Here is a 22,924-nt window from a genome sequence, read left to right on the forward strand (position 1 = left end):
AACCGAAAAACAGCAGCTCTATGCCGTCCGTCTCAGCCGAGAACGGAGAAATGTCAGGCCGACTCCTTCCCGAGTCATGTCATGGAGATGAGCCAAGCCAGAGCCCTCATCGCCGTTGCTCGTATCGGAGCGCAACCCATGCGGGGCTCGGGCTGAAAGGGCTGAGCGGAAGCCTCCGCAGGCTGCATTACACATGGGGTTTGCAGCCGGGCACTGCTGGAGTGGCGGCCTCAAAACACCGCTGTTCTGGGGGAGAGGGCCCAGCAACCATGACTTTGAGGTACACAGACTACACTCGCACAGACACACAGGGATGAGGAGAGGAGACGTGCACTGCAGGTTAAGGCTGAGTTATTGAAAGTTACTTGAAATGACTGAATGAGAATATAGCAGCTTCGAGGATGCTACACAGAAGACATGTTCAATCTGCTTCATTACATAAACATTCATAAGTGTCATCTGACTAATAACAGAGTGAAATAGGTCAGCACATTCTTTTGCAAATTTCCGGACTGCATTATACATATGATTATTATTTGTTTATAGACATTCATTTTAGGGTTTTTCTGACATTTAATTGAGGTGAAGCTGGTTTCCTCTAATAGCAGCAGTTTCCTATTGCAACAGTCGTGGAAAATGCCAGAGGAAAAGAGACTGTTTTAGACCGTTTACTGATGGGGCTGCGTCAGGGTTCAGCTCCTTCAACAATGAGGATTGTGATTTTAAATGTCATTGCCAGCGCAAAGCAGCATTCTGGCAACCAAGTCCAAGTGGGTCAAGAAGCATTGTGTTCTTATTGTCTGCAGGAAAATGCATAGCGATAACAAAGGGCACTGAGCTTATGGCGAGGCAGACGCCTATCGTGCATAAGACATCGACTATCTCTACTTTTGCCCAACAAAAAAAAAGAAAAAAAGAAAAAGACTGAAATATTGTTTTCTTACACATCAGCAAATCTGAACATCAGAAAACCAGTTTCTGAAATGTTTGGGCCTATTTCTCATTTTTGCAGACACACAATTTATAAAATGGGCTGCCGCCTCTTGCAATGTTCTCCGAGGAAGACAACTGCTGAACCGCTTTTATAAAGTGAAAATGTAAACACTGCTTACCAAACTTGTCTTCCACATTCGGAGACAGAAAAAACACCACAAGTTCAAATTCAGGTACAGTTACTATCTATTTGCTCGACTGAGCCGTGCCCTTGAATAACACAAATCCATTATGTGTGAAACGTTTGTTGAACTTTTTTAAAAATATTGAGAGATAACTGTTATTTCTGTCAGCCTTTGACTTGGGACACATTTGATTCAAGTCTTAACAGCGCGCTCACTGATAATGTTGGATTTCAGAATCCTATCAAATATATATGAATCTCTGATATTGGCTATTTGCATATAAAAAACCCTTCTGCTCCAGAGAGAAGATTCACTTGCTGAAGACGGTGCACTGCTGAGGGATGCTGCATCTACAAAGTGCTGTCAAACTCCTAAACTTTTCTGCATTGTGCTAGGGCTGCTCGATTATGGCAAAAATCTCACTGACTTTGGAAACATATGCATTTAGAGAGAGCCTACATTTTAAAGTTAAATGCATCAATCTGGTGCACTTTCAGAGCAATATTAAGAGGCTAGATCTATGAGAAACTTTGTGCTCTATTGAACAATATAATCATAAACACATTGGTTGTATAGATATTAGGGCTGTCAAAGTCAACGCGATAATAACGCGTTAACGCAGATTCATTTTAACGCCACTAATTTCTTTAACACATTAATGCAACTTGCAATTTTTAGGGTTGCAGTGGGCTCAGAGTGAAGATACTGGTATTATATGAAACTAAAAAAACCTAAGGAATCCATTGGTACCAACCATGTCATACTAACTTGTCGTGAAAGAGGCTAAATAATGCTCCAAACTCATGCTAGATTTTGGTGAGGAAAAACTGACATTGCCATTTTCAAAGGGGTCCCTTGACCTCTGACCTCAAGATATGTGAATGAAAATGGGTTCTATGGGTACCCACGAGTCTCCCCTTTACAGACATGCCCACTTTATGATTATCACATGCAGTTTTGGGGCAAGTCATAGTCAAGTCAGCACACTGACACACTGACAGCTGTTGTTGCCTGTTGGGCTGCAGTTTGCCATGTTATGATTTGAGCATATTTTTTATGCTAAATGCAGTACCTGTGAGGGTTTCTGGACAATATCTGTCATTGTTTTGTGTTGTTAATTGATTTCCAATAATAAATATATACATGCATTTGCATAAAGCAAGCATATTTGCCCACTCCCATGTGGAAGAGTAGTAAATACTTGACAAATCTCCCTTTAAGATACAATTTGAACAGATATAAAATGTGTGATAAAATTGCGATTAAACTATTTTAATCGATTGACAGCCCTGAATCAAACTCATTGGTTGTATAGATATGAATGGCGATGGCGCGGCAAAAAAAAGGCACACCCACAAAGCATGGTGAACAAGACAGGGTTTGTGTTTCAAGACGGGCCGGGTGGGTTATCGATATCACCGCACAGAGGACAGTCCGCCTCACAGCGAGCACTAAGCGGCGAGGTTTTTTCAAGCCTTTCAGGTCTTTCCAAGCTGACCTACAGCCGGTCTCAGTGCACCACCACAGAGGAAAAACTTCCCACTGAGCCGGACAAAAGCACACCGCTGTAAAGGAAAGGGGTGCCTTGGATTTATAAGACAAGACAAAACGAGAGCATCATTGCAACACTGAATGCGGCACAATAATTGTTTATATTGATTATCTTGTTTTCATAAGCGTCGGAGGCCAAAATAATTGTTGTAATTAAAATTCGATTAATTGCAAAGCCCGACATTGTGGCTTACATTATTAGATTATAATGAAAAGAGTTCATTATTCAGAACAAAAACATACAGCATGATTGATTTTATATTTTGCAAAATAACCTTATATGTCTTCAAAGCATAAAAATGTGTTATTTATAATTTAACATGTGAACGTTTTACTTTTACCTTAAAGTGCAATTGACATAAAATCAAAGTAAATATAAGTGGAGTCCTGTGGGGGTCATTACACTTCACTGTAACATCTAAAACCTTTACTAGAGAGGAGATGCTGAAGAAAATAGAGGCACACGATGGAATCAATATCCATTTCATGCTTCTTTAGAACCATCGGCACTGTACAATTTACTGGTGCAACAACTCAATGTTGACCTGCGCTGTATGTGTATAAGTTGATATTAAAGTGAGTTTGGTCATTTAGAGGCTGATGATGCCCGTGAGTTGTATGTTACCGTCATGGGGGAATAACAGAGTAATTGAATCATGAGTACAGCTCCAGCTCAGCAGGGGCCAAATGTTTTCTGGGACAAGGCACTTTTTTTTTCTGTAGAGCTCTTGTTTCACTTTCTCGTTACGGAGCTACAGTGTAGAAACGTTTTGTACGATTATATAACTATGAATTATAAAACATTGCTGTGCATATGATGTTTAAATATGCATCAAATATGAATTTATACCACTGAAATCATTGCCAATTCAACACCCATTCCCACTGCCTGAGGAATTCTAGCACTATGTGTAATACGTGCTTCGGTAGATTAGACTCAGTTTTATATAAAAAAAAAGAATGGCCTGTTGTATAATTAATCCAAGTACAATGCACGACAAGAAAACTGAAACCATAGAGCTGCATTAATGGATTTTTTGGCCACTTTGGGGGAAAGCTTAAAACACAATATCACTTTATAAATTGTAAATGGTTGAAGTGTTAGAAAACTGTTTCCCATTTACACATTCAGTAGACACCAACAGTAGAACATTTAGTTTTTTCTGAAAACCTAAACAATGTCAGTTCAAGATGCACTCATCTCCTTTTAGCTTTTTTTTGGTCTCCACCAACTCCTGAGGGAAATATCAGACTCTTTATGCCTACTTCACACTACAAGACTTCAGCCCTGATTTTCCGCTCCTAGACAGTTTTTGGAGCTCCCCGACAAAAGCCCCCAGATCAGAGGCAAATTAGTGTTGGCTCGCACATCGGCGCTGTGAACTCTTCAAAGACGCGAGCCGAGAGGCTTTCAGATGCTCCTTTGACACATTCCAGATATCTAGCATGCTAAATATCCGGACCCGTCAGGTACTCCGGCCATGAGCTACAGCCAATAAGAGCATGAGACCCGGGTTGAGGGGGAAACCTGGCGGAGGAGGGGTCGCCTGTAACAATAGGAACTTACTATATGTGTGGAATTTGCACCTAGGGGAATAAATAGTAGTCAAAAGAGTGTGGAAACCAGTGGAAACAGGCTATTTTGTAAACATATGTGCCAACAACAACATCAGCAATGTGTCAAGTCATTTACTGTGTATTTCTTGTGTATGTTTTCATGACAAAATGTAGTTTGGAGACCTCAACGGGGATTCCTCCCGGTGAAAGCTCTTGTAGTGTGTGACCCCCCCTGTCGCCGGTCAGATTAAAAACGATGAAAAACTCCCGATTACAAGACAGCAAGTTGTGTAGTGTGAACTTGGCTTTAGCTGCTAAATGCTCTGTCTACCATGAGGTGCTGGGCAGGTTTTGTTCAATGGGTTTTCAGAGCTTTTTGTTGAAAACAGCTGCCTTGTGCTGCTGGAAACAAGGGACTGAACTAAAACAGTCAAGTTAAAAGCTATAATACCAAAACAATGAGGTGAAAGCAGAGGTGGAAGGAGTACTAGAGTATTCTACTAAAGTAAAAGTGGGCCTACTGTTACCCAGCAAACATGTGACGTCAGGAAGACGTTTAGATCATGTCTGTATAACGTCCGTCAGTCCAGACCCACTTTTGTACGTCTGGTGGACGTGCAAGTTGGGTTCAATATCTAGACGTCTGACTAGGACCCCTTTTGGGCGCCTGTGGACGTGCAACTCAGGTTGACATCAATAGTTGAACATTAAAAAGATGTTGCAAAAACTTTCATTCAGGCTCCTCAGTGGATGTCTTCGGACTGCGACAAAGACATTAAATGTATGTCTTTTAGAACGTGTCTTTGCTCAGTGGGATACTTTAAGCAAATTTTTACTCAAGTAAAAGTTAAAAAGTGGGTCAGTTAAAATGTAGGCCTAGTACATGTATGCAGTACTGCATTGCATTTTAAAAGATGTTATATGATACTAATGTTAAATTAGACTAGGCGACAAATTGCATTAAATGCCAGCTTGTACACCAGTGGAACGACATCAGCAACAAGAGCCCTTATATCCAAAGAAACCAACAACAGACGGGCACTCTGCAGTCTGTGCATACAACTGATAATCAATTATAAATAGGCCTATACAGCTACCTCCTCACTGTAGCCTCACAGGAATTATAAGAGAGACAAAAACTCAAGACAATTAAAAATGATCCACAATAAATAAAACGAGCTATATGGACACAACATAAACTTCATTTAGAATCAACAGTAGAATTAAATACCACATGTATAAACAATATAAACTCCACAGCCACAAACACAAAGACACACAGAAAAGGAGAGACTGCACAGTTTTACACATAGCGTTGCCAGCACGCACGCGTTGCTAAGCAACGTCTTTTGCCACAACGAAGTGGTTGTTGACGTTTTCGTTCAGCAGTGTGTTCAAAGAGTATAAAGAAGAAGAAGAAGAAGAAGAGACGAAACTCCGGTGTTTCTTTGACAACAGCCGCTGCCGCCATTTCGGACTGAAAACGCTTATTATATTTATAATATTTAATTTTTTCAACAATCAAATATGACAATAGCAAAGCGACAATTTTGTTTTACTTTTGAACGGTACTTTTTAGGCGGACGTTTTAATGGCGTCCAGTTAGACGCTTTAAGTGATTTTCGGTCGCGAACGAGCCGGCTCTTTTAAGTGAACGATAAGAGCCGGCTCCCGTCCGAGAGTCATTTTTTTTTTTTTTTTTATTAAGTCAAGGCAGAATGATAGGATGATCTTCTCCGCGCCACGGACACTCAATGCACTGACTGTGACTGAATGTTGTGTTAGTGATGGCCGTGCGACCAATCAGGTGACGACAGACAAGGATCATACCATCTACAGGTACAGAGCAGGAGGAAGAGGAGGAGAGAAAGAGAGAGAGGAGTGCGGTGAGCGAATAGCAGACAAGATGAGTGACAGTCGGAAACGAAGCAGCATGTCAAATTATGGTATTCAGGAAATTATAAGGTTTAGTATAATTATATTGCACGCATACTTATCATAGGTCAAAACAGCTAAAGCTAAATTTGGCTGAATTATAAAAGGCAGAAGTTGTAAAACAAAAGAACCGTTTGGGAGCCGAAAGAGCCGGCTCTTCTTTGGTGGGCTGAGCCAAAAGATCTGGCTCACTAAAAAGAGCCGGATTTCCCATCACTAGCCGCTTTCAGTCCAGAATGGCGGAAGCTTCGCTCTACTGCGGAGCGCTGCTGTTGCTATGAAAAGAACAGTTCTTGGCAATATACGTTCTTTGGTTGTACTCACCGGTCTGAATAGCAACCCTCAAAGTATAACCAGTTCCCTCCACAGGCCAGACCCAGCTGCTCCTCCTCTACAGGTGATGAACATCGTGGCTGCGTTAAGTCGGTCATTAATTAAGATAGACGCCACATCTTTTTTTTTTTTTTTTTTTTTTTTAACTATACCGAGGTATAATAATGTTAATTATAACCACACATGTAGTCCGTTATTTCCTTGTACTTGAAGTGTCTCCAGCCCATGAACGCAAACATTTACAATCATTTCCGGTGTGTCACAGGTGTGTTTGTGTGATGCAGCTGCAGACACACCTGCATCCGCCAAAAACTGATTTATCAGCCAGTTTATAGTCTGCAGCTGCTGTTATCTGGATCAAACCGTCATTATGTGCAAATATACACATAACTGTATGTCCGTGGTAATAGCAAAGGTAAAAAAAAGGTACTGTGCTTGTTTATAATCTAGGGCACAGAGCAGGTCAAATAATGCATAGCCATAATTTATTTATTTATTTTTATTTATTTAACCTTTATTTAACCAGTGATAAAAATCTCTTTTCCAAGAGTGTCCTGGCCAAGATAGGAAGCAGCACAGTTACATGGTTGCAGACATAAAACAAACATAATTGAAAACAAAGACAAAGAGCAAATTACAGAATCATAAGGTATCAAAAAACATTCAACATTCAAAACATCTACAGCCAGATGTGCCTGTTTCCAATGCAAAGGAGATCATTTCTACAACCCATCCGTAAATCATTATAATTAAAGTCTAATTCCAAATATAAACAATGTTATTAGACATTCCAACCACATTATCGGAAACAATAGTAGCCTATTATTTTGCCTATATCACGCAAATGACATGCCTGAAAACTAAACTGTAAACACTTGTTTGGCCACAATTGTGATTATTCTGTTACAATAAACGTTAAAGACATACCTTTGCTATTATACCACAGACATTCAGTTATGTGTATTTGCACGTTATGACTTTGCAGCTGTAACCTATAAACTGGGCAATACACTGGAAATCAATTTTTGGCGGATGATCACTTTTTGGCAGGACAGCGGCAGTTGGCATCCTTTAGTTGCATTACTCCCTCCTACTGGTTTTAATCGTCCTCTGTTATCCAAATCCATCACAGCCTTGTTAATAGTCTGGTTGCTTTTAAAAAACCTAAATATCCCTTTTCTCCCCTCCACCGTGTCTCCACTGTCAGTAATCGTCCTGCAATCATAGCCCTTCTTTCCTCTGCATGAAATCAGGATGCACTCTACTGTGCCCTTTTCTTGACACTGATTACAGTGACCAGTAGGATGGTTCCCTATGACATAGTGCAGTGATGCTCAAAGTGTGGTCAGGGGAACCCTCGAGGGGTCTGTCGCACTCTGTTAGGGGGTCCGCGAAATAATTTGCTATAAAATTGTGCTGTATCATTATGAAGTACAAATTTACAGATGGGGACCGTTTTTGCGAATAAAACAAGCATAGAAACTCTGATTGTGACACACACCAATAAGATCGTTATTTTGAAAATGAAAATGAACATTAGCAAGACTGGAGAGGTCCTAATAAATCATTTCACTTTGCCAGCCTAAAGCTGACTTTCAGTAAATGCTTCAACTTAGACAGGTAAATTGAAATATCTGGATTTATTAGGACCATATGCCAGTCTGTTCATTTTCTACTACTTGAAATGTAGGTTATACATGCAGTCAGGTTGAGTCCAAATGCAATTTTTTTAATAAATTCACCTTCTGTTTAAAGGTATATAAGTGGTATTAACATTCAGTATCATTGCAAAATTTCCCCACTGTGGGACTAATAAAGGATTATCTCATCTTATCTCAACATGATTCAAATTGAAATATGTTTATGAAACAGGTCTGAAGTTTTTACATTGAAAAGTTTACAATACAAATAGATCCAACGGCATCTAAGAGTACAAATGGTAGTGAGCATTATGCTCCATCGGTGTTATGATTAAGACGTGTGACCTGTGAGGAGCCCCAAAAAGTTTGAGTACCCCTGACATATAGTGTACTATTCTAGTTGACAAATTCTTAATCTACTCACGATTAATTTGTCTTTTCTGTTGGTTCTACTACTTCTTACTCGCCCTACTTTGTTATGTATTTCCTGTATCTTCCTATCCTGTTGCCACTGTTTGATTATTTCCCTCCAAACTATGCATTTCCCCTTCGATTTTAAAAGTTTAATATTTATTTCCACTCTTCTGACCGCCTCTTTTGCTAACTTGTCTGCTTTCTCATTTCCCGGCATTCCTGAGAGTGCTGCTACTCACATGAATGCCAGACTGGCTAACTATTGATATAGTGCAGCTTTAAATAAATCATAATTTGGTGTCTCCATACCTTCAAAGCAGTCCGGCAGTCCAACAATGTAATAAATCCTTGAAAACTCAACTATCCAACTATCAAAAAAGTACATTTGTTTTAATTTAGGTGGACAACTGCCAACGAGTGGAGTGGATGTTAAAGGGTTAAAGGTATAGAGACGTTATGACATTTTCCAGTTATATTCAAGGGATTTGTTGTTTTTGTTTGTTATTTTCAATGCTAATGCTTCGATTGAAGGATTAACGCGGCACTCTGCAGAATGAGACGAGTCTCTTCCCGGTCTTAAGAAACCTCATTAGAATTACATGAACTCAAAAAATGTGTATCATCCATAAGAAGGCTGTTATTCCTTCCTAACAGGCTATTTAAGATTTTCTACTTAACAATAGCAGAATATACGTGGTACATGACTAAATGTACCCGCCGTGCAATAACAAAGCAATTGACTTTCTCGTTCACCTCTCTTAATATATGGATTATGGCCCATTTGTGTCGGTGGTCCGCATTAGACCGGCGAGCGGGACAGAGGAAGGCAGCAGAACTGTTCAGTGTTCACTGGCTCGATACTTAGCAAGCTATCAGAAGTGCTTTCAAGGTCTGCAATCCTGCACGGACGTTCACATTTCACTGTGTGACATTCGCCTGCTGAGGGATGATGGGAAGGATGCAGCCACCGTGACGGTGAGGGATGAAGGACACACGCCGGCGCTGGAATATCGGTTACAGTACATCAGTGTCAAAAAGACAACTACAGGTTTCACCTACACTTTATTTACTGTCTGGAGTTTAACTTCAGATGGATTTCTTTACTTTACACTACATGTATTACAGTGATTCCCAAAGTCTGACTACACTACACAGTGTTCTGAGAGAAAACTAAACTTCTGCACCTCCTCATGGCTCTGTTTTCAGGCTTTAAATAATCTAGCCTGTGATGGGAGACTTTGGCCAATCACAGGTCATTTCAGAGAGAGGGAGAGCATTCCTATTGGCTGTTCATTCAAGGGAGGCAGCTGTCAATCACTCGCGACCTCCGATCAAACGGTCAAACTAGGCAGCACTGACCAAATATGAATCAATATTCTGTTACTGTAATGCCTATTTCTCTCCTCAAATGTGTTCAGAAACATCTTGTAGTGTACTGTTTAGCTGTAAAATTAGAAAGTTTGCTCCGGCTGGTGGGCGGTGCTTGGAATTTCCTCAACTGATATATTATAATATAATAATATTGATTCATATTTGATCAGCGCTGCATAGTTTGACCATTTGATCGGAGTTTGCGAGTGATTGACAGCTGCTCAGAGACGGCAAGGCTCCAGCTCGGCTCTGATTGGTTGTTTTCCTCCGGTCTGTGAAATCCTGCAGATGCCATTAGGAGCACCGGAGGACACCGGAGGACACAGAGGCACATGATTTTGCAGTCTTGGAAAGGGAGGAGTGAGCAATCTGCAACCACACCATGTCGCTAAATCCTACATACTGTACCTTTAATGCAATATTTCTGCATCCAAAACACAGAGTCACTGTCTAGTCCAGTGTTTATATGGGCTTATTATGTAACAGGCCAATAAAGTAAAAATCAGCTGGTTTAGTGATCATGAAGAATGCAATTAATGTAATGTGCGCACCTCCTGGCAACTGGGTAGAAGTACCCTTTGGGGGATACTGCTGAAATCTGTCACACTGATAACTGTGAAACACAGAATGACACAGACACAGAATCTATTCACTATTAATGACTCTTGATTAGTAATAAATAAATATATATATATTTATCATAATATACAATAACTAACCAGGAAATGTTGAGTCTATTGGGATTATAAACAAACCAAATAGGCTGCATCATTATGACTGCTAACTGCCAAACACTCTTTTCCACAGGTGACCAATTACTGTGATGTTGTTAGCGTTGTGCAGGTCCGTTAGAAAAGAAGGAAGCACAGCCGAAGAAATTGCTCTGCAGATACAAAGGAAAACACTCAAGTGCAGCGTGATCTATTGGCGTTTTCTCTCTCTCCACAGGACTCTGCCAGCCCTGTAGGCTTTCTGTTGGGGGGGAGAGGCGTTTCTTAAGATTTTCATATCTGATGTCTGTCTGACAGATCTATTGTTGGTTGGAAAAATACAGTTTTGACCTGAATTGATTTTCTGACTTTCAATCATGTAACCCTTAGCGAGAGATCACATGCTGCTCACTCATGCGCTGAATAAGAAACACCATTCAAACAAAACTATAATTTCTATTGGGAATTGTAATCAAACAGTGCCTGTTATTATCGTCAGACTGGAACACACAAGGGGGTTGATTGCTGTTCCTACTCTGACTCTACTTTCGCTGCACCTTCAGGTGCTATTAAATCCTTTAGATGCCTGCTCTGATATTTATTCTTTATAAAAATGAAACTCTTAAATATGAATACATTTGACTGACCTCGCAGTGCCCAACATCATTCCCACATAGCATCGAAGCTGCATTTTAATCCAAAACAAAAATGCAAGAAATTTGTACAAACCCTTCTTGTGGGAAAAGCCATTGTAGAGGCCAAGTAGAAAGGCATCAATAATTCAGTCCCACACATCTCATATTTGACCTCATACGAAAAATTCATTCCCTTATGTTGAACCGAGTTGGAAGAGATATGGGAACGGATACATGAAAGGAGGTGGAGGGGTAAAAAAAGAAAAGAAAAGAACAGCATCAGTATGAGAACCATGAGGTATTGCTCTTCCCTGCTGCATCCTCAGTCCTTGCGTTGATTGATGGGATCACAGGCAACCTTCACTATGAAAAGGGAAATCTGATTGGCACCGAATCCCCTTTCTGTGTTGAATGTGTATTACCATTACTGAACTTGCTTCCTCTTTTTTTTTTAATGAAAAGGGAATTTGAACTGTTGACAGCTGTCCTCGACTGTCCTTGAATGATTTTAATACCCAAAACTGTAATCTCCTCCACAAGCGTATAAAACCAGCTCTAAAACGTGCTCTACAGCAGTGATTCTCAAAGTGGGGTCTGAGGACCCTCAGGGGTCCGTGGAAGTCTGTCAGGGGGGTCTGTAAAAATAATTAGCTATAATGTATAAAATTGTATTGCATCATTAAAACGGCATATCTACAGATGGGGACCATTTGCGCCAATAAAACAAGCATATTGTGCCCATTACTCTCACCCACGTTAGCTCTGGGCCAATACATCAGACCGGCAATACGAGATCCAGAGTAGGCTCACAGGACCGTGCCCCCTTTTGGGGGAAAACAATCCAGCGCAACCGGAAGAAGTAGATACATGTCTCCAAACTTCTACTTTAAACAAACATGTAATAGTAATGACGCTATGCTGAAGAGTTGCTGTGTAGTTGGTTGCACCAACAATAAATCCAAAAACGCTGATCTCCAATTTGTTCCCCTGCCGTGTCCTATAAAAGATCTAATAGAGGGACTTTATGGTTCCAAGCTATTGACCAGACCAGCATCGTGTCATTGCCGGGGCTGACCTCCCTTTTGGGGGAAAGAAACTCACTGTCACAGGAGAGAAAATGAAGAAATACTGTTGTGTAGTACGTGAATAAATGGCTAAATGATGCCGGTGACAGTGATTAGCATGGCTAGCTAACATTAGCTTGTGTAAGGCTGCTGCAGTAATACAGTCATACATTAACATTATAGCAGCATCAGACTGTCGTCTCCAACTAAATCTCAGCCTATAGAACAAACAGTTGGATAATAACAGGTTGGTTATTTACAGACAACACTTAGCCTAACGTGATTCAATCAAATACGTATAGATGTCTGGATGAGCAATATCCGGCCACTGTGTTGGACGGGGGAAGACTGAAGGGACATGACGGCGATCAACAGTAATTTATTAAGGTATCACGAATGCTCAGGTTCAGGCAAGGTCGCAAAATGATTATTAGACGTGTATAAAACAAACGTTTGTATAAAAAGAGATGAATGGATACGAACTTGTCAAAATTACAATTCAAACATACGTCAAAATGCATTGAAGTTTATGGGATCTTTGGTTTTCTGTCCCCCAAAACGGGGCGCGGCCTTGACTTTTTGAGAAGTACCTGAATGCGCCGGTCTGATGTAAAGAACTCTGATATGATTGTGACACATCACGTCAATCTGTCATGAATCAGTCATTTCACTCAGGGCGCAACGAACCGTTCCTGCTGCTGCAGAATCATCTTGTAGTGTACTGTTTAGCTGTAAAATGAAAAAGTTTGTGACCCGGCTGAGATCAGTTGAGGAAATACCAAGCACCGCCCACCAGCCGGAAAAAACTTTCTCATTTTACAGCTAAACAGTACACTACAAGATGTTTCTGAACACATTTGAGAGAAATAGGCATTACAGTAACAGAATATTGATTCATATTTGATCAGCGCTGCCTAGTTTGATCGTTTGATCGGAGTTTGCGAGTGATTGACAGCTGCCTCCGTTGAATGAACAGCCAGTAGGAATGCTCTCTCTCTCTGAAATGACCTGTGATTGTTTTTTCTAAAGCCTGAAAACAGAGCCATGAGGAGGTGCAGAAGTCTAGTTTTTCTCTCAGAGCACTTGAATTACAATATGCTGAAAGGTTATTATGGAATTGTTGCCCAATGAAGCCAAAAAATATTCCGCCTACCCCCACTTTAAGCCTGTAGCCGTAGACTTCTTTCTGCATCCCAAATGGTTGAACAATCCACTTGCATATCCCACATACAACATGGCAATACAAAGTGCATTTTAGAAAAGGTAAGGCTTCTTAGTGGGGTGCTTTTAGCAGCAGCAGCAGCAGCAGCAGCATTAAAACCTTGATTTTCACACTGCCGCCATCATTAGTATTATTCCTGCATAATTTTCTGGCTGTTAAATCAATTATGGAGGTCTCTAATCAACAGCACACGCCTGCAGGTACACTGGTGGGGATCTCTGAAAATAATGTGGAGTGATTAGAGGAGGAGCACGCCGTATGAAAATGAAACAACAGTTTAGTACGCTCAGCGTGTATTCGGCGATAGAAGAGGGAGCTGTTCAAAATAACAGACTCCCCTTAAAACACCAATCATACTGGACGTTTTGAGCTTTTGCCATTGTGTCCATGACAACCATTGTACGCAAGGCTTTGTTGGACATGTAATGGCACAGCCCGAGGATTGTATCACAGTAGGCACAAAGAAAATCCATTTGCTTCATAGGACAACTGTAATAAGAGCATTTCATAGTGTGAAATAGGCGGCATAATACATCTTCAGCCTTGGTGCGATGGGTTCTGGTCAGGTCTAGTTTTTTTTTTTGTTTTTTTTCAATGTTTGGGAAATGTTCTACTTTCGTCCCTGATATTAGCTCAGCTGTCTGCTGTGAGGCTGCTGTTGTTGAAGCTGTACATACGGACTGGTTTTTATGGAAATGGCGGTGAAAAACATCCCTCTGTGATCGGCCCATCAAGCTAAACTCCGGTAGATGCCTCTGGCTACAAAGAACACAAGATGTCATTATTCGACAGGCAATTCCTTGGAGTGTTCATACTGTCAGTTTTGTCAAGGGTTTTGTGTTTATGTATGTTTTAACGTTTGAATGAAATGCCAGACAATTTTGCACCTTTGTGGACAAGTTGTATTGCATTGTATTCTGATGTGATCATTAATACATACCGATATTCAAAGGAAATAAACGTATTCTCTTTCTTTCCGAGAGAGGAGAAAAATCTACTGTCATGTCAGTGTGTTGAGTAAAAAGCGGGAGCCGGGAGACGATTAGCTTAGCTTAGCATAAAGACTGGAAGTAGGGTAACCAGCCCTGTCTCTTAAAAATCACATTCCCATACAACAAAACTAAATTCTACGTTTTGAGGGACACATATTTTGTCGCGGATTATGTTTTTTTACTAAACGTAACTAACTAGGTTTGTTGCCTAAACCTAACAAAATAGTTTTGTTGTGTTTTGATTCAATTAGGGCCAATTAGTCAATTAATTTAAAATATCTAATTGTGATTAATCGCATGATTGTCCATCGTTAATCGCGATTAATCACACTTTTTTATCTGTTAAAAATGTACCTTTAAGGGAGATTTATCAATTATTAATCAACATTACATGCTTGCTTTATGCACATAATTCCAGTTTGAAGAAAATGTTCTAACTATTCTTTTAAATTAGATTTCTCTATGCTCACCTGGACTACACAGCAAATTATTGCAATATCTTATATCTCTGTATTAATATATATCAAATAGGTCTGTCAAATTGACAACAAATGGAACGTTTCCCACTATTGAAACAGGTTGAAGATGCATTGCCAAATGAAGCGTTTTATGCCGTTTGACATATACTGGTGATGGTATACGCTGCCTGTGACAGGCAGTATAACTAAAAACATGCCATTTTTTGATGTGGAACATGCCCTTTAGTTGCGTTTCTTGTAGAGCTGTCATGAAATAACCGTGGCATTTAATACAGCTGTTCAGATCCAACCATATAGAAATAGCAGTCTTTTAAAAAGAATATCGACATGTTTTTGAATGAGAATCAATATGGCTCTAGGTCCTGGTATATGAACACATTTCCAAAAGCATTCTCCTATTTTAGTCCACGAGCAGCTCTGAAAGCACACCTGATACTACAGCGCTTAGCAGCAGAGGAAAAGAATTACAGTAAGAGTTTATGAACCATGGACTGACCTCTACGCGTTGACTGAAAGACGCAGTCTCTAAAAAAACACATCTTTCACACTCATCTGCTACATGTCATGGTGCTGAGGGGAAGAATAAGAAGATAGAGAAAATCACTGAGCTTTTTACAGAACAGTTTGGCTATAGAACTGGCAGGACAGCTGTGTTAAAGCGACCGGCTGGCTTTGTGAAGAAAAGAAGCATTGAATCTTTTAAAATACACTTTATTATGTAGAAACCGAAGACAAAATGTACAATATTCACATTATAATGGCTGTTACAGACGTGGGTTAATGGAGTTAATTCCACCAAAGGTTCCATTTCAAACAATAGAAATGTTAATTCCTTGTTCTAGTTTTGCAACAAATCAGTAGAAAAAAAACACGACATGTTAACATCAAGGAATACAATGAATGCTATGGTGTATTAAAAAAAAAAAAGGCTTTTCGCTGCATTCAAAATGAGCCTCTTTATCCACCCACTCACATATATGGGTAATGACATTGTGGTTTCAGCGAGAGGATCAGTTCAGGTCTTATTCTAATGGGATCTGCAACAGGGTCCACAAAACATCTGTACTTCACAGTGAGAATTAGCTTCATTATATTTACACAAAAACACTGACAGAACGCACAAAACAAGAAAAGTACAAAATATGACATGATTAAAACACTGTTTTAATTCATATTGTTGTTAGTTGCCACTATGTGCTGCACAGTCTCAGCCTCTTTTTGTGAGGATTCAGATGTCATACAAACCGTTTCTGGTGAAGTTAGCCACTTATAATTATCTTTAAAGGGTTGATTTGGAGACAGACGGGGTATGATTCAGTTTTGCTTTCCCTAATTATCACTGTTCATCCCTCTGACCCATTTTAATGCCGTACAATCAATCAGATGCGGATCTCTGAGAGGCTGATCGTGATCAAGGTTTCCCCCAGCAACCGCTAACTGACGCTCTCCCCTCTATTGAAGACAACATAATAATCTGATGCTTCGAATCATTGCACCAAGGTGATTTCCTTTAATGTCTTTAATTAAGTCCGTCCATATATTGTTTTACAACGCAATTAAGACCCCTTAGCAGTGGATCTCGTAGGCGACCTGTGATCCGAAGAGGAGACTCTGACTGAGGAAGAGCTCCTCTGGGTCTGTTGTTAGGGGTCCCTCGCCTCCGTCTGCCGGGTTCCTGCGAAGCCCCATCCCTCCCGATCTGGTCAGTGTCTGCACCATTTCGTGGTCCAGGAGAGCCTCCTTCATACCCTTCTGCTGGACGAACCCGCTCATCATGGGACACCTGGACGAAGCGGAGCCCGGGACGGGCTTGGTCCTGTTTAGCACGTACATCTCGTGGCCGTGGTCGTCGCGGTACTCCTCCAGCTGCGCGAAGGTGGTGGGTCCGTCGGAGTAGTCGTTCACGTAGAGGATGCTCTCTTCCTTGCTGGTGCAGTAGGAGCCGCCTTCGTCTTTGCGGTACTGCTGGTGGCGGGTGTAGATCATAATCAAGAGGAGGACGGCGGTGAGCGCCAGCAGCGAGATGCCGACGGCGATGGCGGTCTGTGTAGCGGGGCCGAGGGAGTAGAAGTCCATGCTGTCCTGTTCGTAGAGCAGCTCCTGGCTAACATCCAGAACCTCTGGCTGATAGAAGGAGTTGGATGAGGAGGAGGCGAAGGAGTGCACGTTCAAACGAGGCCAGAACTGGGATGAGTATGAAGAAGAAGACATGTTGACGGCCAGGTGAAAAGTAACTCTGGCGACGCCACCGGGGTTCCAGGCCTCGCACTCATAGCGCCCAGCATGCGCTACAGTCACATTGCTCAGGAACAGCATGCCGCTGCCCATGTCTGGATCAAAGCTGTCCCTCTCGCCGCCCTCCTCAGCCCCACGCACAAGCCCCTGGATCCCCCCAACACCTCCAACCTTGATCCCTCCGCTGCTGGGCAGGGCGGTCACCACTCCTCCAGCTCCGGGCTTGAAGAGCTCACCGTTGGGTCCAAGCTCTTGAACCAAGCCTCGAGGTGATAGCTGGGCCTTGCCTTGGGAGGCTTTCTTCCAGGTCACCTGTGGCTGAGGGTATCCAGACGCCTGGCAGGAGACCCGGAGGCTCTCCCCCAGTCGCACGGTCAGGTGGCTGGGCTCGAGCTGCACCACGGGGGGGATGCAGACCAGGCTGTTGGGAGCCACCTCCACCAGGCTGAGGTGGGAGAGGCGAGGCGGCTCGGAGCACATCAGCCGACGCTGTTCGGCAGAGCTCAACAGACGCTGTCCGTCTTCGCTGATCCAGGTTCTCAGCCAGCCCAGGGCACAATCACAGCGCCATGGGTTCTCTGGAGGTGAGGAATGGAAGAGGAAAAGGTAAATGTTTCCAATGACAAGAATGAACCTTGAACCCCCAAATGTTAAGCCAATATGGCAGAGAATCCCTAAATCTGGGGACACACCAAGCCGACATGAAAAGAACTAGCGGTGACGAAGGCCACCAGTTGCGTCGCTTCACGTTGCCTTTGTCTTGGCCAAAAAGTTGCACTGGAACACAGCGCAAAGACTACAGCCGACGGCCAACTACCACGTATGTTCTGCGCCTACGTGAGATGAAATAACTCCACACCAATATTTTGTATTTGTCATTCAAAATGCTGAATCGCCCGAAAAAACTCTAACACAGGCAGACTAGAGCCGACAGTGCGGGACACACCAGAAAAACTAGGACACAGGGATGCTCACCGACGGCCCCAAACTGTCCATCGGCCGACAGTCGGCTTGGTGTGTCAGGGCCTTGAAAGTGCTCAGAAAGAAATCAACAACATGAAAAATGAGCAAACTCCATCTGCTGATGAAGATCATCTGATAAGATTGAAAGCTCCAAACAAGCTGCTAAATGGACATCGAGTTGGGTCTGTTTTCCAAGGTCAAGTATTAACTGTGAACCCCAACGTTTGAGCCAACATCGATGAGAAGTTCCTGAAGTGCAGAAGAAATGAAAATGTGAAGATCTACGATCCCATAACAGCTGAGCAAACTCTTATGAAAATCATGTGAAAGGATCGAAAGCTCCAGAACAGCTGCTAAATTAGCCTTGAGGTGACAAAATTTTATTTTGTTTTGATAGTTGATAGTTTGTTGGAGTTCTTTTGGTGCCCATTGCGGGACTAATTGCCCTGGATAGGAGGTCCCTTTTGTAGACAGTGTTCCTTCAATTTATTCTGTAAAATGATGTCTTTGAGGGGATTTTTTTTCTCATTAAAAGGTTTATAGTTAGAGGAAACACTTTGATATGTAAAACATGTTTAATGGCACTTCATTTTCATTGACATGAGCCAGCAGGTCACGGCTGGAGCAGTGCTCTCAAAAGCAGTGTCAGTTTGTTGGAATTGTGGTATGGAAGCATTTTTCAAGGCTATTTAAAATGAAATTCAATCATGGATGATTATGTCATATCACAGTGAGACATTATGTGTTGTAGTTGTTTCGCCTACCTGTGACACGGAGCACCTGCAGGCTCACGAGCGGTTTGAGTGATGAGGCTCCCAGCGTGCGGAGGTGATTTCTGCTGAGGTCCAGCAGGGCCAGGGATGACAGGCCAGACAGAGCTTGCTCCGCCAGCAGCTCGATGCTGTTTTCCTGCAGATGGAGTTCCTGCAGACGCTGCAGACGGCAGAAAGACATAAAGCAGAGGAAGGAAAAATGTTAAAACGAGGAAATGTCAGATGTAAAGACTGGATGACTCAATTCCACCTGACTCAGTCTGTACTGTATTACTGTACGGGTAGGGATTAGCCCGACATGTTGTCATGGATTGGATTTACAGTTGCAGACGTCATTCTATATAATCCACAAAAAAGCATCCCATATTGGGTTAGCTTTAGCTTTGCTGGCAAAAGCTAAGCTTTTTTCACTTTACCAAAAAAGATTAGGGTTAAGGTTTTTGGAACGCTTAAAACAAAATTTGCATTAAACATTGCTGTCCATCCATCCATCCATCCATTTATCCATTCAGGGCTAGACAAATGGGGGTAGAATTCGGCATTAGTGTGTAACGCAGTCACTCTTACTAGACACTTTGGCAGGTGGCATATGTATATGTGTATATATACGGGGCGGTGGGGTTAACTTGGCAGGTTAGGGACAGCCACTCGGTGGTGTGGGAGGATCCCCTTGTGGGACCTTGGGGGCATTTCCTACGTGGCGGTGTGCCGCGACCGGCTCTTGGTCAGCTTGGAAAGGCGAAGGTGGTTCGCGGCAACTCAGTGGTTGATCAGCTCACGTAAAAGGCGTCAGGGGTCTGCGGCGATGTCGGCAACATACTCGACCCGTCTTGAAACACGGACCAAGGAGTCTAGGACAATATATATATATATATAGCCTATGTGAATATTTATATCCTATTTATGTAGTCTTGATTTGGGTGTTTACGAGAGGTGGGACCAAGTCATTGTAAGTCACAAGTAAGTCTTAAGTCTTTGCACTCAAGTCCCCAGTCAAGGCAGGCAAGTCACGAGTCAAGTCCCAAGTAAAGTCAGGCAAGTCCAAAGTCAAGTCAAAGTCAAAGAGTTTTGAGTCCTAAACAATTCATAATGCGCTCTTCATCAAATGTAATGACATCTTAACAGGGTAAAAAACAAGGTAAAATATTAAGACAGGACGATAGTCTCATAAACTGGTCGATTTTTATCATTTAATGACGATTTGAAAAATCTAAAATCATGACCCATCCCTAATCCCTTCATTCCTTTATCTGAGCTCTCCAACCTGCAGTCCCCTGAAGGTATGGTCCTGCACTCGAGTGATCTGGTTCCCGGCGAGGTACAGGATCCGGAGGTGCTCCAGGCCACGAAACATGTCTGGGGTGACCAGATGGATGAGGTTTCCATTGAGAGCCAGCTCCAGCAGCTGCCCCTGGCTGAGGAACGCCCCGGGCTCCAGGGCCGAGATGCTGTTATTCTGAAGGTAGAGATAATGGAGGCTGCCGAGGCGAGTCAGGTCCTGAAGACGGATCTGCACCACAGCGTTGTCCTGGAGGAAGATGGTCTGTAGGGGAGACGGGGTAAATCTAATTAGTGGAGTGATCACAGGTTGATTGCTTTAGAGACACGGAGGAGGGGGTGTGATGTTTGAATTGGTGTTTTTATTTTGTACAAGAAAGTGAGCGTGGCCTGTTGCTGTGCTCACTGAGTAGAAACATGTATTAACCATGAGGAGAGATTGCATTACACTGTTAGCGCTATCTGCGCTCACCGGGCTGTGCAGAGCTTTGGATATGTTAATGTAGGCAATACAAACAATGTGGAATGGTTCAGGATCGTCATAATAATGACTCTTGCAACGTGCTGCATTTTTTCCTTTTTTTGTGGTTCAGCTCTTTTGCCGAATGCTGCACAAATCACACAGACCTTGTCAGCAAACAAAAGAGTGATTGGAGCTACACGAGAGCTTGACCCGCAATGCATGGCGGTCCGCTTGATTGCTAATGTGCATGCTCTGGTGATGTCTTCAAAGAGGCAAACGCGGGGCCACGGGGTGAAGTATGATCGACGAGATAGACCTGCTGATTGAGGTTAATGGAACAATTTATGCGGGACATGCTTTGCATCAATATTCATGAGCTGCGGTAATGTTAGGGGGGGCCTGAACCCGGGAGGAGAAGACGGTGTAATGTTAAACATCTTCTCAACAGATGATCAGAGGGTGTACAAGAGTCACTTTCTGAGGAAGAATGAATAATTACACAGCCAGCGGCTCAGCCCCTCCCTCAGGCTTACATCAAAGAGGGTCACGGCGAATTGATTAACCACAATCATTTCAGGGTAATAAGAATGGATCACAGAGGGAGTCAACTGATACAAAACCACTGATGCTGGAGGAAGGGGGAGGAGAGGGTCAGCTGCAATACACTGGCAGCTAGTGCCCTAACTTATTGTCGATTGGCTGACTGACCTCGGTGACAGCGGGGACACCCTTTGGGATTTCTTTGACCCCGATGGATCCGCACTCCACTGTGAGGCTGTAGCAGCGGCAGCCGGAGGGGCATCCCGCGGACGGCCGAGGGACGAGGGCCGCAACAATCAGGACGAGTCTGGAGAACCGCAAGGGGACCATGGCGGTTTCACGGTAGAACCTTCAGAGACAAAACCTGGAGAGAGGAAGAAACGAACGTAAGCATCAACTCAGTTACAACAACAAACCTTTTTCTTTTATACCCCTTTCACGGTAATGTATTTCACCCTCAAAGCAAAGATTGACAGTAGCTGCAGATGTGTTGTATATGCAGATGGCTGTGAACTGGCAAGGGAGGATTGATTAAAAAAAAAGCACGGGAACATAAGAGTATCTCCTTATCCCCCCGCCTGTTTTCCATTCAACTGTGTCTATTCAGTGGAATTGCCGCAGCTTCTATTATGGGCTTCAATTAATTAAAGATGTGATAAAAAGATGTGCAGGTTGCCTCAAGGACCTCTCTGTTGTCTTTTTAATACATGCAAACACACTCCCTCTATTTCTGTCTCTCTCTTTGTCTTACAAAGACACACAAATGTGCAGCAAAGAGACACCGTTTTGACCCCTTTAAATCTGAGAAAGCACGTTTACTTTCTCAAAAGAGAACCTCAAATGACAACCAGCTCTAATCATCTGATCAAAAACATCCTGCTGCACCTTACAGCAATATCTTCCTTTGATATAAAACCCATCACTGAGCAACTCATCTGTACACCTTTTTTTTTTTTTTTTATTTCTATACAGCCCTGGAAGGGATTTATTGTTCCGCCAGACAGTTTCGCATTGGACATCCAATATCATGCAGCCCAGCAGCGTTCGACAATAGTTCATCTGCGGCAGATCGCGTGGAGATACTGCAGCATTTGTTGGAGATAAAATACATGTTGAAATGTCACACTGAGCCCGTCACTGCTCCGGTGACAGCAGGTAGATTTATTGTGCTTTGCCGAGCCTGCCTGCCTCATTCTAGGGAATCTTCATCCAGTGGAGAAGCAGACGTCTCATTGATCCAATCTAAAGTCTCACATTGTTATAAAACATTCATGTGCACCCCTGGCCGTGTTTCCATACCCCATTAAGCCCGTCTGACTGAAAATTTCTATAGTTTGCTTAAGGTTGCCGAATCACCCAGACAGATAATTGATACCATTTACATCTCGCTCGGAATGACTCGGAGATCATCTAGTTTATTAATTATCAGAATGCACACAGATCTCATTACAGATGAGCGATGAAAGCGTGCCTGTGCCTGAAATACACTGTGACTGATAAATATTCAGTTCGCGGGGTGTTTGAACTGTTCTGTCAGATTGATATCAAACGCGTCTCATTTTGTAGCGCTCTAATCCAGACCAGTAATTTACTGCCTAAGCGCAAAAGCACTTATTTCAGCGGCTGACAAGTCGTTCTTGGCGCAGTCCAC

General features: G+C 42.5%; 1 protein-coding gene across 3 annotated transcripts in view; it reads right to left on the reverse strand.

Annotated features, from left to right (window-relative positions):
* Positions 1–15,716: 15,716 nt before the first annotated feature.
* The window catches only part of lrrc24 (leucine rich repeat containing 24), a 30,964-nt gene continuing 23,756 nt past the window's right edge, over positions 15,717–22,924 (reverse strand). For all 3 annotated transcript variants that reach the window (XM_037788747.1, XM_037788746.1, XM_037788745.1), the window contains exons 3-6: positions 21,442–21,637; positions 20,257–20,535; positions 18,984–19,152; positions 15,717–17,834 (exon numbers count right to left, since the gene is read on the reverse strand). In XM_037788747.1, coding sequence (XP_037644675.1) covers positions 16,588–17,834; positions 18,984–19,152; positions 20,257–20,535; positions 21,442–21,603 — 1,857 coding nt within the window. In that variant the 5' untranslated portion in view covers positions 21,604–21,637 and the 3' untranslated portion in view covers positions 15,717–16,587. The remainder of the gene's footprint in view (positions 17,835–18,983; positions 19,153–20,256; positions 20,536–21,441; positions 21,638–22,924) is intronic.

This window comes from Sebastes umbrosus, chromosome 12 (assembly GCF_015220745.1).
Source record: "Sebastes umbrosus isolate fSebUmb1 chromosome 12, fSebUmb1.pri, whole genome shotgun sequence".
In the NCBI taxonomy this organism is placed as follows: domain Eukaryota; kingdom Metazoa; phylum Chordata; class Actinopteri; order Perciformes; family Sebastidae; genus Sebastes; species Sebastes umbrosus.